General features: G+C 39.8%; 1 protein-coding gene across 2 annotated transcripts in view; it reads left to right on the top strand.

Annotated features, from left to right (window-relative positions):
• LOC132381139 (copine-8-like) overlaps positions 1-16,580 on the top strand; it is a 660,843-nt gene that overhangs the window by 114,298 nt on the left and 529,965 nt on the right. For both annotated transcript variants that reach the window (XM_059950410.1, XM_059950409.1), the window contains 2 exons: positions 297-337; positions 11,867-11,913. In XM_059950410.1, coding sequence (XP_059806393.1) covers positions 297-337; positions 11,867-11,913 — 88 coding nt within the window. The remainder of the gene's footprint in view (positions 1-296; positions 338-11,866; positions 11,914-16,580) is intronic.

Genomic DNA, 16,580 nt, shown 5'->3' with positions numbered 1-16,580 from the left:
AGGTCAAGAACCAAGGTGTTTGTGGACGTATCTAGGGGAAATCTAAAAGGGTGAAGTGGAGGGAGAATGACAGTGCTTTGCAGAACAACTTTAAAGAAAATATTCAGAATTCAGTTTGCCAAATTATGATTCCCTGCAAATAATTGGTTTTGTGTAAGTTGATGAGAAGTACGTAATATCACACTCAATAGAAATTTAACAGTCTTGGTGCTAGGAAAATCAATTTTTCACCGCAATCTGTAATTTTAGGCTTGACTGTTTTCCAGTTAATGTGATCTGATTTTTATTTTCTACAGGAGTCTACTGGATAAAGATACATTCTCAAAATCTGACCCATGTGAGTACTGAGATCCTTATTCTTATGATTTGTAGTAGAGTGCCTTTGAATGAATATGACAAATATTGCTTATGCACTCAGGATTGGTCAAATAGTTTGCCTGAGTTGACAAATTCTCTCAGTTGTGGTTGTATTGTTAAGCCAGGGCAGGGAAGATGTTCTGTATTTGGGAGTTGTACAAGTTATGAGATGATGGTGGCAAGATGGGGAAAACAGAATGAGGGACAATATTGTTCATTCTCCTTGCAGAAACTGAAAAACTGCGTAATTTAAGGTTTCCCAAGTTTCCAAAATTAGGAAATTCCAAAGTACTATAGAAGAAATTTTAAGTAGTCTTTATATAATTATTTCCATCAGAGGAAAAAAATCAATTACAAAAAAAAATACAATGGAGAAAAATTATCTCACAGATGAACCAAACATTTCGTGACTCATTATCATCATTATTATGTGCTGTGTCATATGACACAGCCATTCATGGTCTATAACCACGATTGTTCTTGGCAAATTTTTGTACAGGAGTGGTTTGACATTACCTTCTTCTGGGCAGTGTCTTTGCAAGATGGTTGACCCCAGCCATTATCAATACTCTTCTGCCTGGCATCAATGGCATAACCAGAACTTCTGATGTGAACCAGCTACTCATACGACCATCCACCACCTCCTCCCATGGTTTCACGTAACCCTGATTGGGTGGCTAATTAGGTGCTCCACCTTGTCCAAAGTTGATCAGCATTCTAGCGGAGGGAAGGAGTGGTTTGCACCTCCTTTGGTAGAGAAGCTTCTCCATCCCGCCACCCAAATTTCATGACTAAACAAACCTTTAGCAATATGACCCCATTTTGTCAGCCAAGAGATAAGTTGTCAGAATCCAATACAAACGAGGGAAGTAAGTCTCAGTTGGTATTTTCAGTTTTATTGCAACTGGTGGAAGCATGGTTTATATAAATACAAGTGATGCTCAATTCTGCATATTTACCTATGCATAAACAAATTCCCTTGCTGTCTAAAATGTTAAAATTTCTCCACCTCCCCTAATTTCCAATTCATTCTTTGGCTTTGAAGCTTGCTGAGGCAACTTTGAAAACTGGCTTCTGAAAACCTTTAAATAGAAATCTAAACAGTAGCACTTGTGTTCTTTCATGCTATGAGTCATATTTGAATCTGCTTATGGTTATGTAGGAAAAAAAATGAAGATTTGAATCAATGCATTCTTCTTGTTTAGTGTTTCACTTGATTTATGATAAAGAGCTGTTTCAGCAAAGAGAAATATTGAGAAAGTTTAATTGCCTACTCAGTTTTGAATATTGACCTTTGAGCACATTTAACCACAAGTTTTGAATATTGACCTTTGACCACAAGTAAACAGCATCCACCATCAAGGACCTCTGCCATCCAGGCCATTCCCTCTTCTCACTACTACCATCCATAAGGAGGTACAGGAGCCTTGGATCTCAGACCACCAGGTTAAAGAATCAACATGGATAAAAGTTCATTCACCACAACTCTGAACTGATTCCATATCCTACAGGCTCACTTACAAGGATTCTACAATTTATGTTCTCAGTATTATTAATTTCTTATTTACACTATTTGTCTTCATTTATACATGAGCTGTTTATCAGTCTTTGTTTATGCATAGATTTTCATATATTTTATTGCATTTCTTCATTTTCTGTAAAAATGATGAATCTCAGAGTAGCATATGGTAACAAACATACTTTGAAAATAAATTGTACTTTCACTTTGATAATTTATTTTTTTCTTAAGCGGACTATATAAAAATATAGGTTGGAAATTCTGATGTGCGTCACTAATTACCATCCTAGCATTAATTAACTAATACGATGTTGCTCAGAATACATCTTTATCACTGATATGTCATGTCCTTGTATAATCTGGGATGTGGTTCGTGTCAAGTCAACCCTATCTTTAGCTATGTCTGATGACAGTCTAATGTTGTCCTTTCCTCTCATGTCTCCAACTCTCCTAGTGGCTTCCCTTAGAAATATTAGTTGTAGTATTGTGCCTGTCTTTTGATTTCATTTTTTTGTCTTTCTGCAAGATTTTTCATTTTTGGTTTTATGAGAACACTTGCATGGGTATCTGTCAGTTGTGCTGTTGAGGTTATTCCATGTTTTGGAGCAGTGCTCACGATCCTGGCATGGTGTATCTATCAAGCCCATCTGTTGTAGAGTACTAGTTCCAAATAATATGTGATAGCTTTCTGGGCTGCTTGGATGAGCTTCAGATCAGAGCTCTCATGGATCTTTGGGTTCACGGCCTCCAAAGAGCTTCAATGTGGTCTTGTGTGTAAACAGCACATGACTTATTGGTTATGACTGTAATACCTTGCAAATGATGGTTTGTTTCCAGGGGGCAATACAGATCACTGCTCAGTTAAATTGAATGTTACTGGTTGCTCTTGCACTGAAATCTCAGTGTTGCTATATCTAGTGGGTGTAGCTTGCAGAGAAAGGTCTCATTTGGCACGTGGTACATTGTGTCCAAATGGTATTTTGAATCTGATCTTGTGCCTGTTGCTGCTTGGCTCTCCTCATCCACTCCATCGTCTTGGGATTTCCTCTTCATTCAGCACCATTTGTGGAAGTGATTCTCCATTCGACCTCGTTCACACTTTATTTCTTTCTTCTTCAGTCACTTATGTTGCTGAATGCTTGCATCATTTGGCGTTACATTGTGGGCTGAAGGGTCTGTACTGTTCTGTGTTCTATTTGTGTCTTCCTGCTGAAGTTTCTGACAAAATCTAAGCCTTCCTGCATTTTGCCTACAACTTCACTGCATGTACTTCCTTCTGTTGTTCATGCAACATTTTTTAGCCTGGCATGTTCATATGCACTTTTCTGCTGCACATAGGACAGACACCTACATTCCACAAATAATCTATTCTCTGATAACCGTTTTGTGGATATAAGGTTCAGGTTTCCCCTGCTTTACAAATGTTTGCTTTACGCCATTTCACTTTTACAAAAGACCTACATTAGTAACCTGTTTTCCTATTACAAGAGGATTTTCACTTTTACGAAAATTTCTTCCCATATAAAATAATGGTTCTTTGCCTTATGCTATTTCGGCTTAAGAAAGGTTTCATTGAAACACTCTATCTTTGTAAAGGGGGGAGCAGTTGTATTCAGTTATCTGCAAAATATGTTTTCTCTGTTCAGGAGATATTGAAAGATTCTCCAAGGTCCTAGCCAGCTCTTTCATTTATGCAGCTGATGCAATGTGTTTAGAATGCATGTGATGCACTCTCCAGAGTTCTACATGAGAATTTTATAGTATGATGCAGTTTTCTTGCCCTTGTAACTCACAAGATATAGCGATGACTTTTATTTGTTCTCGTTTGTCTGCTATTACGAGCCTTTCTCCCTGTTTTTTATGCCTGGTTTGATGCACAGAACAAAGTGCTGGGAAGGAAGACAACCCTCCCTCGCAAGGGAGCAGACACACCATCTGGTTAAAGCTGAGGTGAGAAGGACCCTGGCCAGGGTCAAACCATGCAAAACTGTGGGGCCTGATAACATACCAGGTCAGGCTCTGTAGTACTGCACAACCCAGCCAACTGAGGTGCTGACGGATATTTCAACATCTCCCTGGAAGAGTCCATTGTCCTCTTAGTTTTCAAGATTGCAACCATCATTCCAGTGTCAAGGAAGGTGACAGTAACCTGCCTAAATGATTGGAGTCCTGTGGCATTAACATCAGCCATTATGAACTGCTTTGTGTGGCTGGTCAAGAGCACATTAAAGCCTTTCTCCAGGGTACATTGGACCCTTTCAAGTTTGCTTATTGCTGGAATCAATCCACTGACTATGCCATAGCCACTGCCCTCCACTCTGCCTTGACCCACCTGGAAAATGTGGCCAGTTTGCTCTTTATTGACTTCATTTCGACGTTTAACATCATCATACCTCAGAAGCTGGTGGAGAAACTGCCCTTGCTGGGTCTTAATGCCTTCCTCTGTAACTGGATCCTGGAGTTCTTAACAGAAGGGCCACAGTCAGTCTGTGTAGGCAACCGTGTCTCTAGTCCCGTTACGCTGAGCACAGGTGCTCCCCAGGGCTGTGTGCTCAGCCCGCTGCTGTTCACACTGCTGACACATGACTGTGTCACAGGATCCAGCTCAAACCGTGTCATCACGTTTATGGATGACACGACAGTGGTTGGCCTCATCAACAAGGAATACATGATGAGTTGGAGCACGTAGAAGAAGTGGAACGGCTGTGGACTGATGTCTGAACGTGGAGAAGACAAAGGAAATCACTGTGGGCTTCAGGAAGCTGCTGACGACCCATACCCCTCTGTGAATACATGGCTCCTCCATTGAGAGAGTTAAGGGCACCAAGTTCCTGGGAGTTCACATCATGGATGATCTCTCCTGGTCTCTCAAAATCACTTCCTTGAATAAGAATGCACAGCAGCACTTCCACTTCCTGAAGAGATTGAGATGACCAAGTCTTCCCACCCCACCATCTTAACTGAATTTTACGGGAGCACTTTACCTTGCTTATCTTTGTGTAATTCATTTGCAGATTTAATTCTTACTTTCCAAAGTTAATGTGTGTTACATGTGTGTTAAGTGTACTACTGTGTTCACACCCTGGTCCAGAGAATCATTTTCTCGTTAGGTGGTTTACATGTAAATAGATAAATGGCAATACTCTTGACTTGACTCAGTAAAAGGCCTTGCTCTTGTTAATTCCATTCTTTATGGCAAGTTGCTGTCCAGGAAATGCAAAGCTTTAGGCATTTTGTTTGATTCTATAATGTACCTTTCAATGTTGGAATGACGCAGTTTGCTGTGCCTCAGCGTACTTCCCATAAATTAACAGCTGGGAGGCCTCTTGCCTGGCTTTTGGGATTTGGTAGTGGTGTCCAAGTTCCAATGCTTCCTTAAGCAACACTTCTGACACCTTGTTTCAGTGTCTATTTCAGTAACTTATCAAGGTACAGGATAACAACTAGTAAATGAAATTAAGAGCGCTTTTCTAAAAAAGAATTTTACAGAAATACAGACATGAGAGACTGCAGATGTTGAAAATTTGGAGCAAGATGCATTTTGCTGGAGGATCTCAGCAGAAATAAACACTGTTTTGGGCTGAGTCTCTTCATCAGGACTGGAAAGAAAAAAGGCAGAAGCCAGAGTAAAAGAGTGGGAAGAGGTAAAAGAACATAGCTGGTGGGTGATAAGTAAATACAACTAAGAAGGGAAAGGCAAGAATGTGGGTGGGGGGAATGATATGAGAATCTGGGAATTATTGTGGAAGAGGCAAAGGGCTGAAGAAGGGATCTGATAGAAGAGAATAAAAGACTGTGGGGGGAAAAAGGGAGGAGAAAAGAGAAACCTATTTTACTTTTCCCACCTTCCCATCAACTCCCTCCCCTGCCCATCATAGATTCTCATCTGTTCATTATGTGCCACGCCGTATGACATGGACAATCATGATCTATCCTCCACCATGATTGTTCTTGGCAAATGTTTCTCCAGGAGTGGATTGCCATTGTCTTCTTCTGGGCAGTGTCTTTACTGGTTGTAAGACCCCAGCCATTATCAATGCTCTTCAGAGATTGTCTGCCTGACGTCAGTGGTCACATAACCAGGACTTGTGATGTACACCAGCTGTTCAGACAACCATCCACCACTTGCCCCCATCGCTTCACATTGCCCTGATGTAGCGGGGAGGGCAAGTGGGCTATGTACATGCTATACCTTGTCCAAGGATGACCTGCAGGCTAGCGGAGGTAAGGAGTGCCTTATACCTCCTTTGGTAGGGACATAGCTCCACCTCACCACCCTATTGTAGCTTTAACCATTCATAAACTCCCTATAGGCAATTTACAGCAGACAAGTAACCTGACAAATGTCCATTTTTGAGTTGTAGGAGGAAACTGAACCACCAGAGGTAAATTGTTCTACCTTGAAGAGAATGTGCAAATTCCGTACAGCACTGGAGCTCAGGATTGAGTCTGGGTCACTGGAGCTGTGTGACAGCATCTTTGCTAGCTGCCGTACTAATGGAGGGAAGAAAAGGGACTGAAGCCGTGTGACCTGACTTTTGTTTTGTCCGTAAAATTCTTTACGCTGCCAAGAAATTGCACAACTCTAAATTTTTTGCAAACGTACAGATTTCATTCAGCACATAAACAGCTTAAAATATCTTATTGACCCTATCAAACTGTACAAAAGAAAACCTCTAGAGAGTAACTCAGTGGGTCAGGCAGCATCTGTGGAGAGAAGTTGTCAGCTGATCTGTCAGGTTGAGACAGTTTATTTGGACTGAAAGATGGAGGCGTGATAACCAAGTGGAGCAAGAGTGTTTGGCAAGGGAAGAGTGAAAATAGAAGATGGGCAATAGAAGGTAAGGACCAGGGTCAGCGTAGGAGGAACTAGGTGGATTAGGAGGAGAGAGCTAAGAGAGAAAATATTATCTACTTACCTATCAGATACAATTATCTGCAGCCATTTAGTTGCTTCCATCCTCTGTCCTTGCCTCACTTCCCAGCCTCTGTTTCCACTCTTGCTGCCTTAGTTGGATGCACCATTCACTCACCAGCTGTTGCTGCACCTCTTCCCCTCATATCATTGTATTAACTGTCAGTCCAAGTGAAGGATCTGAACAGGACACATTATTGTCCATTTCCCTGCACAGATGCTGCCCGAGGTGCTGAGTTCCTCCTGTAATATTTTGCTCCATACTCCAGCATCTGCAGTTTCTTTGTCCCCTATCAAGCTGAGATTGATTTCCTCAGAGTGAGATTGCATTTATTCTTAATTTACAGTCGTGATGTCCCGATTTGCAGCTAGTAAGCTCTTTATAGGTGGCATGACATTATTGTTTATGATGATTATAAACTGATTGAGACACAAATGTGAATTGAAAGAAGTTCATTACACGGCTGATCAAAGAAGAAGGTTTAAATTTAGAACAGAAAATGCCAGAAACAAACAGCAGCTCCAGCATGCAGAGAACAAAGCTATCATTTACAATATACTGATTAAACAATGGCCCAATTAACCAGAGTCTGCTGTATTGTGTTTTGCAGACAATTGATCATTGACAATTCTTTCTTGACAAAGAATACAACCCCATTTCTATGTTGTGATGGCAGCAAAGAAGAGGCCATTCAGCCTACTCTGCCAATTAAATTATGCGAATTCTGAGGTTGTCAGTAACTGTGTTCCCAATTAATATCTTTGTTCCCAAGTCACCCAAAGTCATAATTTTCTGTCAACTTTCTGCTGGTAAAATATTTTTCAATGTCTTTATTATCTCCAGACTTGATTATTACAGTATTGTCTTGTAGGTCTTCCAGATTTGATCTTCCAGATTAGTTTATCCAGAATCCACCTGCCTTTATTTTGCCTTACTCTAAGTGTTCTGTGCACTACCTTACATTAGTTCCATTCTTGCAATACCCCAGTCGAAAATTCTTTATGCTCGATTTAACGAACTTACTTGACCTCTACCATTATAACATGCTAGAATTCAAATGAATGCTAGATTTGTCTAGGTTTTGGAATTCCCTTTTTTCCATTTGATCCTACGTCTGGCAGAGTTTTAGTTATCTGTTGTAAAATTCTCTTTGTTAACTCACCTGTGTACTATCAAGGGGTGGTTGTATAAAGTGTAACTTAGATACAAATTGTTTCCGAAATTACTAATCCTACCCTTTTCCCAGCACCCCTTGTTATTTGTCAGAGGAGAATCCGTAATACTTTTAAATACTTTTGTTGGCTCCCATCTAGAGTTGTCTGTGGCATGGTACTCTGCTTTCTTAATCCTTTGAATTAAGTATGAACTTGGCTGAAATGTCACGGGGGCACATCTGATCACTGCTTTCTGTATACTTACTGATTTTCATTTCCATTAACCATATTGCCAGTGTTGAAATTCTGAACATCCAGAATATCATAGTTAATAATATTCTGATATCAACTTCGTCCATCTTGCATGATTTTCATTTTTACAATGTTTAAAAAAATTGGTTTAATTCTCATTTTAAGATCATATTCATTAATCCCTGGGAAGTTCAATAGAATAAACAATATCTTAATCTTTGTGAAATATTCACAAGCTTAAAAACCTATGATTACCAGAAACTGTCAGTTATTGATACTCTTTTTGTCATGTTGAGGAAGTGACTGGTTATGATAGAAGGAAATTTATTTAACAATTTAAACCTAAAATAATTCAAATGGTGGCAGCACCTTAGTGCTCTAATACCATTAATGAACTCTGGAACATCTTCACTCTGATGGTTATCAGTTATTGCTTTCAGCTAAAATCTGACTGTGTATGTTACTCCCATTAATGTCACATCTTGTTCAATGATTTACGTTTGGAAATGGATCTGTTTTTCACTGATCTTATTCATTTAATCCTCAGATCTAATCATTTCCACAGAACCAATTTCGGCAATGTCTCTGATCCCTGGCAACTACAAACAGATTTTTAAATTTCAGACCATTATTTATACAATTTAAGTAATGGCTCTGAAGATCACTCACCCTTTTGTTTGCTATATTACATAATTGTAACACGATCTACCCTTTGATTAGTTAGCACAGGAAGGCCAAAGCTTTGTAATACATTTCCCCTCAGTTCAAAGTGCTCATAATCTCAGCAGCTAAAACTGAGTTGGGGCGGGTGGGGCGGGAAGTGCTAAAACTTGCTTGGGTAGATCCCTCTTTAAATATCGGACACTATGATGAGCAGTATGTATGCACAATTATTTTGATGTCCATATGCAAATTTGCTAATGTGAGGCTTAATTTAGCTATTTTGAATATAGGCTTGTTTATTTATTTGGTGATAAAGCAGAGTAACTGCCGTTCCATCCCGATGAGGTCATGCTACCCGAAGACACACGTGTGACTAATTAACCTACTAATCCGCATGTGTCTGTGTTGAGTGAGGAACCTGGTGTAGCTAAAGGAAGCCTACTTGGAGAACATCCTTACAGACAGCGTTGGGAACTGAACCCAGGTTGCTGGCACTGTAAAGCATAACACTAACTGCTACACTACCATGCCACCCTCGATGACGAGCAATTACAGTTCTGTGCAAAGGTCTTAGGCACCCAAGGTTTTTCATATAAATTTTGTTTTAGATATTTACTTTTTGTCTTCTGCATTAGCATGTCAGTAGAAAAGAGAACATTTTAGATTTTCAAACATTTATTTTCCAAAAAAATTAAAAGTTACAGAGTAATGTTTGTATTCATTTAAGAACTTAACATTAAATATTAGACCACTTTTCAAGTAAAATCTTGATTATTTTGTAGGTCTTTAACCCAGTGCATGATTAAACTAAGGTAACAAACAAGATGCTAATGATCAATGCCATAATGTGTTGAATGAACTAAACTGGTTAACTGAAACAGAAATGGTGTAGAGGGAATCAAATTGGGCAAAGGATAACCAAACTAAAAGGTGAGGGTGTGGCAGATACGTCATGTTAACTTTCAAATGATCAATTCTTACATTGTGGCAAGAGTGAGCATAGCAACAAGATGCAACATTGTCATCCTGCATCAGCAAGGTCCTTCCCAAGCAGAAATGTCATGGCAGACAAGAGTTTCAAGATGTGATGTCCAAGCTCTTCTGAAGAAGCACAAAGAGATGAACAAGGTTGAGGACCAGAAACAGCCACAGAAACTGAATGCAGCAGGTGAGAGATACATAAAACTGATGTCCCTTCTAAGTCAGAAGATGTCCAGCACTGCTATCAGCTCTGAACTCATAGAGACCACTTAAACCCAAGTACACCCCCCATAGAAGTCTTGTCAGAGCAGTCTTCATGGAAGAGTTGCTGCCAAAAAGCCACCCCTCCGAAGTGGAAATAAAGGCAAGGGACTCAACTACGCACACAAACACAAGGACTGCTAAACAATGGCAGCAAGTGCTCTGGACTGATGAGCCAAACTTTGACCTACTTGGTTCGTACAGGAGGCGTTCTGTCTGTCAAGAAGCTGGAGTGTAGTGTGCTGCATGGCTGAGTGAACAATGAAGCCCAGTGCACATTCCCTGCAGGTTTGGGACTGCATTTCCGCAAATGGAGTTGACGATCTGGTCAGTATTAATGGAATCCTCAATGCTGAGAAGTACAGGCAGATTCTCATCCATCACGCAATACTGATCAGTTCCAACTTAATTCTGCAGCAGGACAATAACCCCATGTGCATGGCCAATGTCAAAAAGAACTATCTTCAGTGAAAAGAAGAACAATGAGTTCTGCAACAGATACTATGGCCTTCACAGACCCCAGATCTCATCATCATCAAGGCAGTCTGGGACTACCTGGAAAAACAGAAGCATGCGAGACTGCCAGAGTCTGCAGAAAAAACTGAGGCAAGTTCTCCAGGATGCTTGGAACAACGTACCAACCAATTTTCTTATAAAACTGCATGACAATGTACTTTGAAAATCAATGCAGTTTTAAAGGCAAAGGGTGGCCATGTCAAATATTGATTTGATTTAACTTTTACTGTTTACTGCTCTTTATAGTTTTTTTCTGAAATTTAAAAGCTTTCATTTCATTATTTTGAAAGCATCTGTGCTTTACAGATTTTTTTTTACATGTGCCTAGGACTTTTGTACAGTACTGTGAATACTAATGTTTTGTGAGTCCCAGGTATGAAGGATTCTGGTTCCAGAATTCTGATTCTGAATGTTCTCCAGAGTGAGAAGCTCATCACTGAGGTGTCTTTCCAATTAAGCTGTTTCAGTAGGTCTTAAAGTGAGTTGATCTTGATAGTGATCTAAGTTTTGGTCACTATCCCATGAACACCAAGAGACCCTAATTAACTAAGGGGAATTGATAGAAGTCCTTTGGCTTTTCCCAGAGTCCAGGCAGTTCAGCTTTAAAGCCTTTACTTTTCTGTGTCCTGCCCTAAAGTATGTAGCGTATTTTTCAAAGTTCAAAGTAAGTTTATTATCAAAGCATATGTATGTCACCATATACAACCCTGTGATTCATTTTCTTATGGGCATACCCAATAAATCCATAGGATAATAACCAACATGGGTGTTCAACCATAGGGCAGAAGACAACAAACTATGCAAATGCAAAAAGAAGTAATAATAATAATAAATAAGTAAGCAACAAATATCAAAAAACATGGGATAAAGAGTCCTTGACAGTGAGTCAATTGGTTAGGGGAACATTTCATGGATTTGGCAAGTGGAGTGAAGTTCTCCTCTTTGGTTCAAGAGCCTAATGTTTGAGGAGTAATAACAGTTGCGGAACCTAGCAGTGACAGTCCTGGGGGCACTGTACCACCTTCTTTATGGCAACAGCAAGAAGAAAGCCATGTCTTGGATGTTGAGGGGGGGGGGGGGATCAATCTGGATGGTGGCTAATGTTGTAAAGGGCATGCAAGTTAAGCTTAAGACATTGTCTCTACAATGATGTTTAAAGAAAAATTTTCCTTGCAGACTATTAAAATAAGCTCTATTCAGTTGTGCTGTTTTGCTCTTTGTGACTAAATGTCTCTTTTCTTCCACAGTATGTGTTCTGTATGTGCAAGGGATTGAGACCATACAGTGGAGGGAGGTGAGTAGGAGCTCGCAATTTCTATTAAAGTATTTTGTGAGTTAAAATTAGATTGTATCCCAGTTTACTTTTTGCCTTTGGACAATTTTTATTATGCTTGCTCAGCTTTGTAATTCCTCCATTGAAACATAGCTCAGGTCCCTGCATTATATTTCTAGTAATTGAATAACAGCCAAAAGCTATAACCAAGATCATTAAATTCAAATTCACTTCAAAGGCCACTGGAGCCATTGGAACAGCTTAGTAATTTCATACAGTTGAATACTGGACCTGGTATTCTGAGGTGATTGTCCATCCAAGTACAGTACTGACCAGGTTTGAGTTGGTGTGGCTTCTGAAATGCAGCATTTCCAGATTAATAGCAACTATACAACAAAATGTCAAGGTAGATTGAGCAAAAGTGAAAGATATTCCCAATGAAATGTCAAGTTCCTAACATTTCATGTCCTGATACAGAGTGTTGACTAAAACATCAACAGTTCCTTTCCCCTATGGATGCTGCTTAACCCGCTGAGTTCCTTCCAGCAAATTGTTTGTTGCTACAGATTCCAGCAGTTGCAGTATCCTGAGTTTTCCTTACATGGACCAGGGGAATAACTGAAGCTGTAGCAATTCTCACTCTTGTAGCTTATCGATTCATAATTAAAACATGCGGCTTTGCATTAAAAATTATTACATGCCACAACACATGAAGTGCTGACAAAAGTCTTTGAAGCACAGATGAAAAAGTAAGCAACAATGTTGATCAAATTTTTTTAAAAAGGCCTTAAAAATGAGTAACTAATCAAAGATGAGGTTCATGTGGGAGTAAAATTATTATTTCGAGAGGCATAAATTTGACAAGGCAATGAATAAATGCGAATGATGGAATAGTTAGAACAATGCTGAAAAAGCAAGAAACTAGAAGAACAAGAAGTCTTGCCATCTGGTGTGCATAAGAAATGAGTTGCTCCTATTAATGACATTGTCTTAGATGTGGTATTCTCTTCAGGGTAAGCAACTGGCGCATAAGTTACTACTTCTGTGGCTAAGTGGATAATAGATTTGAAATTCATTTTGTTCTAGTTCTAGCTTTCTCAAAGTTTAGGACACTAAATATCTGATCTTTTTTTTCACATTCTAATTAGTCACACATCACACTACTTCCACAAGTCGTAACCTTGCTCTAGTTGCTGTCTCATTGCCCAGCAGTTTAACACCGAAATCAAATGTTTCTCTACAAGTCCTTGACATTTACTTACTATATAAGAACATTTTATTAAAGTACACCAAACACCAGGTGACCAGTAAGTCCCACCAAACCTGCAAGTTTGGTGTTTTCTTTTTAGAAAAAAGAGAGGAGAGAGAAGATGGAGATGAAGATGGAGAGATCCAGGAGATGGATCTGAAAAGTATACTCAATGCAGCACCCGTTTCTCAAATGGAAGTGCATCCAAGTATGTTATCATATAACTGTATTTGCAAGTTAAAAATAGGTGATTGTTAATAGAGCCTGAGAGAAAACCACATGTTTTTATTACTTTCCTCACTATTAACATTTAGATTTCACCTCATTTCACCATCATTCATGTACAGTGGATACTGTATAATTAAATGCATGGGAATTACAAAGCTTCTTCAATTGTACATACCATTAACAAGAATTAAAGAAAAAATAGCAAAAGGAATATTTTCTTTTTCTGTGCCATGACAAAATATATATTTGTGCTTTGAGAGTCCAATCAGTTCTTTCCTTTGCCCTGAAAGGAATATCCTCATCCTTGAAAGATATAGTTATGGACAAATGTTTGGGCAGAATTAGAAGATTAAATAGATTTATAATTATTGTAGAGCAATCTGTGTCCTTGCAGTGTGTATCTACACAGCTATGCAGTGAGTTAAACATCTAAAAAATCACCCAGGTTAGAAGCTTTCTTCAGGATTTTTACTGAGAATTCTTACTTGTGAAAAGATACTGCAGTTTCAAAGACAAATAGAGGATGATAGACGTCTTTCTACCATGTGTTTCAAATTGAATCAAAATTAATCTGCACAGGAAATTATATTTTAAAAAAACTTGCATACAGGAAATGATGTTCGTACAAAATGAGTTGTGCCCCCAGAGGCAAGACCACTCCCTGCCTGGCATGTCAAACTGAACTACTGAAACTAATAGTCAAGTGATCGCTTTATAAAGTCTTTGATTAAAGAAGGACAGCCTCAGAGACTGTTCTTTAAAACAACTGTTCTATCTTTTCAAATATATTGGCCTTGATGATTGATGCACCATCAATAGCTCACTCTGAGACGTAAAGGCGAGATATCAGCATTTATTGACTGGAGGAAGGAACAAGCAGTGAGTGACTACCATACTATATCCTGGAGACTGAGAGGCCGGGCTCTGGCCTCAACCGCCTTTATACCGGGGTCTGTGGGAGGAGCCACAGGAGCAGTCAGCAGGGGGTGTGTCCAGACAGGTATATGCAGTTCACCACAATGACATACTTGCTTGTGGAAATATCTAATGAGCAGAGAGGTGATGTGGTGCTTACTCAGAATGATCACTGGGTGAGTTACCCTAAAGTGAGCTGTGCCTTCCTAACACATCTTCCAAATTGTGGTAGCCCTTCAGATTCAAGAAATGGATGGAGTTTACTAAGGGGACTTTGTTTAGGGAGAGGTTCCTGCTTTGTGACTCACTGCAGTTCCTCTACATAAACCGGTCTTTGAACAACAGTAAGGATTCTAACCTTGGCTGATTCTATTGCTCTTTTGCTTTGTCTACTCTTGTAAAGGAATGAGAAATATGTAAGAGCCAAGCAACTGCTCTGCTAAGCAACTTCCAGCTTGAAAATGCTCTAAGTGTATACTGACAGGTTGGACCATGATAAATGAATGATGTTGGTCAAGATTTGATGTATTTCGACATCTGGCTCAGGGTCACCCTAGTCAAAAGTTTCCTGCTATGTTCATGTTGGAGATCAGTAAGATATGTTGGACCAAGTTAACCATGAGGAGAGGATGAGCTGATTATCTTGGAGCCGTCTTATGTTATAATCAGCCAGGTTGAGATCAATAGGAACATAGTTCCATTGACTCTGAGATGTTTTCCTGATACATTGGATCCTATTATGTGCAGAAGCATAGACTACCTTTGTTTCATGAAAAAAGAAACTGAGCACAACCTTACTGTCGGTAAAGGACTTGATATAATCTAGCTCAGCGTTGAGCTCTTCGGTTATCACCTCTGCCATGTCAACTGCTAGAACAGCAGCACTGACTTCCAACCTTGATACAGTGAGTTCTGATTAGGGAGTGAGCTTTGCCTCACCCAGGATGAATCTAACTTCACTATATCGAGTAGTGCCAACTTCAGCGGCAATAGCTTTAGTTGATGCATACAGAAGAAGCAGCCCTCTTTCATTTGAACTGTAGGTAGCAAAATTGTATCAGTTTTTGGAATCTTCAAACCTTTAAGATCCTGAAGGGAAGAGCACCATTTTTGTTACGCTCATGTTTAGGGAGTGGGACACACAGTGCACAAGTGTTTGAGGTCACCTCTCTTAACATGAAGAGTCGCTGGATACTGACTGAAGCAGAGAATCCAAGAGAGTCAAATAGACTATTGATAGTCAATACCACGCTGTAATTCAGATAGGGTCCTTCAATTTCAGTGACCTGGAAAGTAAGTGTGTCAGTAATGAGGTCCGGTTCAAGGCCCAGATTGTGTTGCATAGAAGGGAGGTCCTGCGCAATATCATGATTCTGCAGACCTTTGGCTTAATCGTCAGATGGGAAATGTTGCATGACCTCAGCTCTATTGGATGTGATCTTGTGCAGTTTGAGATTAGCCTTTGCCAAAATGTCTTGCAATGTTTTCAGCCAGCTGACTGCTTTTCCACTAGAAAATGACTTAAGACCATCATGAACACAGAAATGCCTTTATATGTACCCCTGTGCTTCAGTCCCAAATTCCATCTCTCCCTCAATAGCTGTCCTTTTAAAGCCATGGATTGCCACTACTGGTGAGGGGCAGTTACTAATCCAAGAACTCTCATGCAGCGCTCAAGAATCTCATTGTCCAGTTGGTGATCATGAAAACACAAGAATGTGAGGTAACACCGGTGATCCTCTCTCACTAAGAAGCTGTGAAACATTTGTTCGATGTCTACCATCACTGCGATGGACTCCATTCTAAACTGCATGACTGTTATTAAGGTCTCAACACTGCAGGAGCACATTGTTTCGTGATCTGCCTTTGAAATGCACACTTTGAACCAAAGTCAATTTGCATTTCTGCTGGATTCTGGGGATGGTAAACATGGAAGTTGGGCAAATACCAACTTTCTTTGTTGGAATTTGGTGGAGTCACAAAGTTAGCAAGATTGTCGTTTCTGTAGAGTCTCTCCGTGAACTAGACGTAATGATCTTTCATTTCTGGTTTCCTTCTCAATGAGGGACACGAGTCGACTCTCTTGTTTGGTAGCTGTTGTCATGGAGACCTGAAAGGAAGGGGTGCGACCCAACTGTTTGACTTACCTTAGCTAAACTTTTTATTCATGATTCAAAGGAAGACCTCATCTTCGATGGAAGGTGCCAGCGGATAATAATCTTCAGTGTGACGGAAGTCCAGCTAGCCTAGATAGGGTTGAGGGGAGGTAAGTACGTCGGGGTGCTCATCTATGTAA

This window comes from Hypanus sabinus, chromosome 25, assembly GCF_030144855.1.
Source record: "Hypanus sabinus isolate sHypSab1 chromosome 25, sHypSab1.hap1, whole genome shotgun sequence".
Classification (NCBI taxonomy): Eukaryota; Metazoa; Chordata; class Chondrichthyes; order Myliobatiformes; family Dasyatidae; genus Hypanus; species Hypanus sabinus.
Note: the sequence above shows the minus strand (reverse complement) of the source record. Positions and strands in the feature narration are given on the sequence as shown.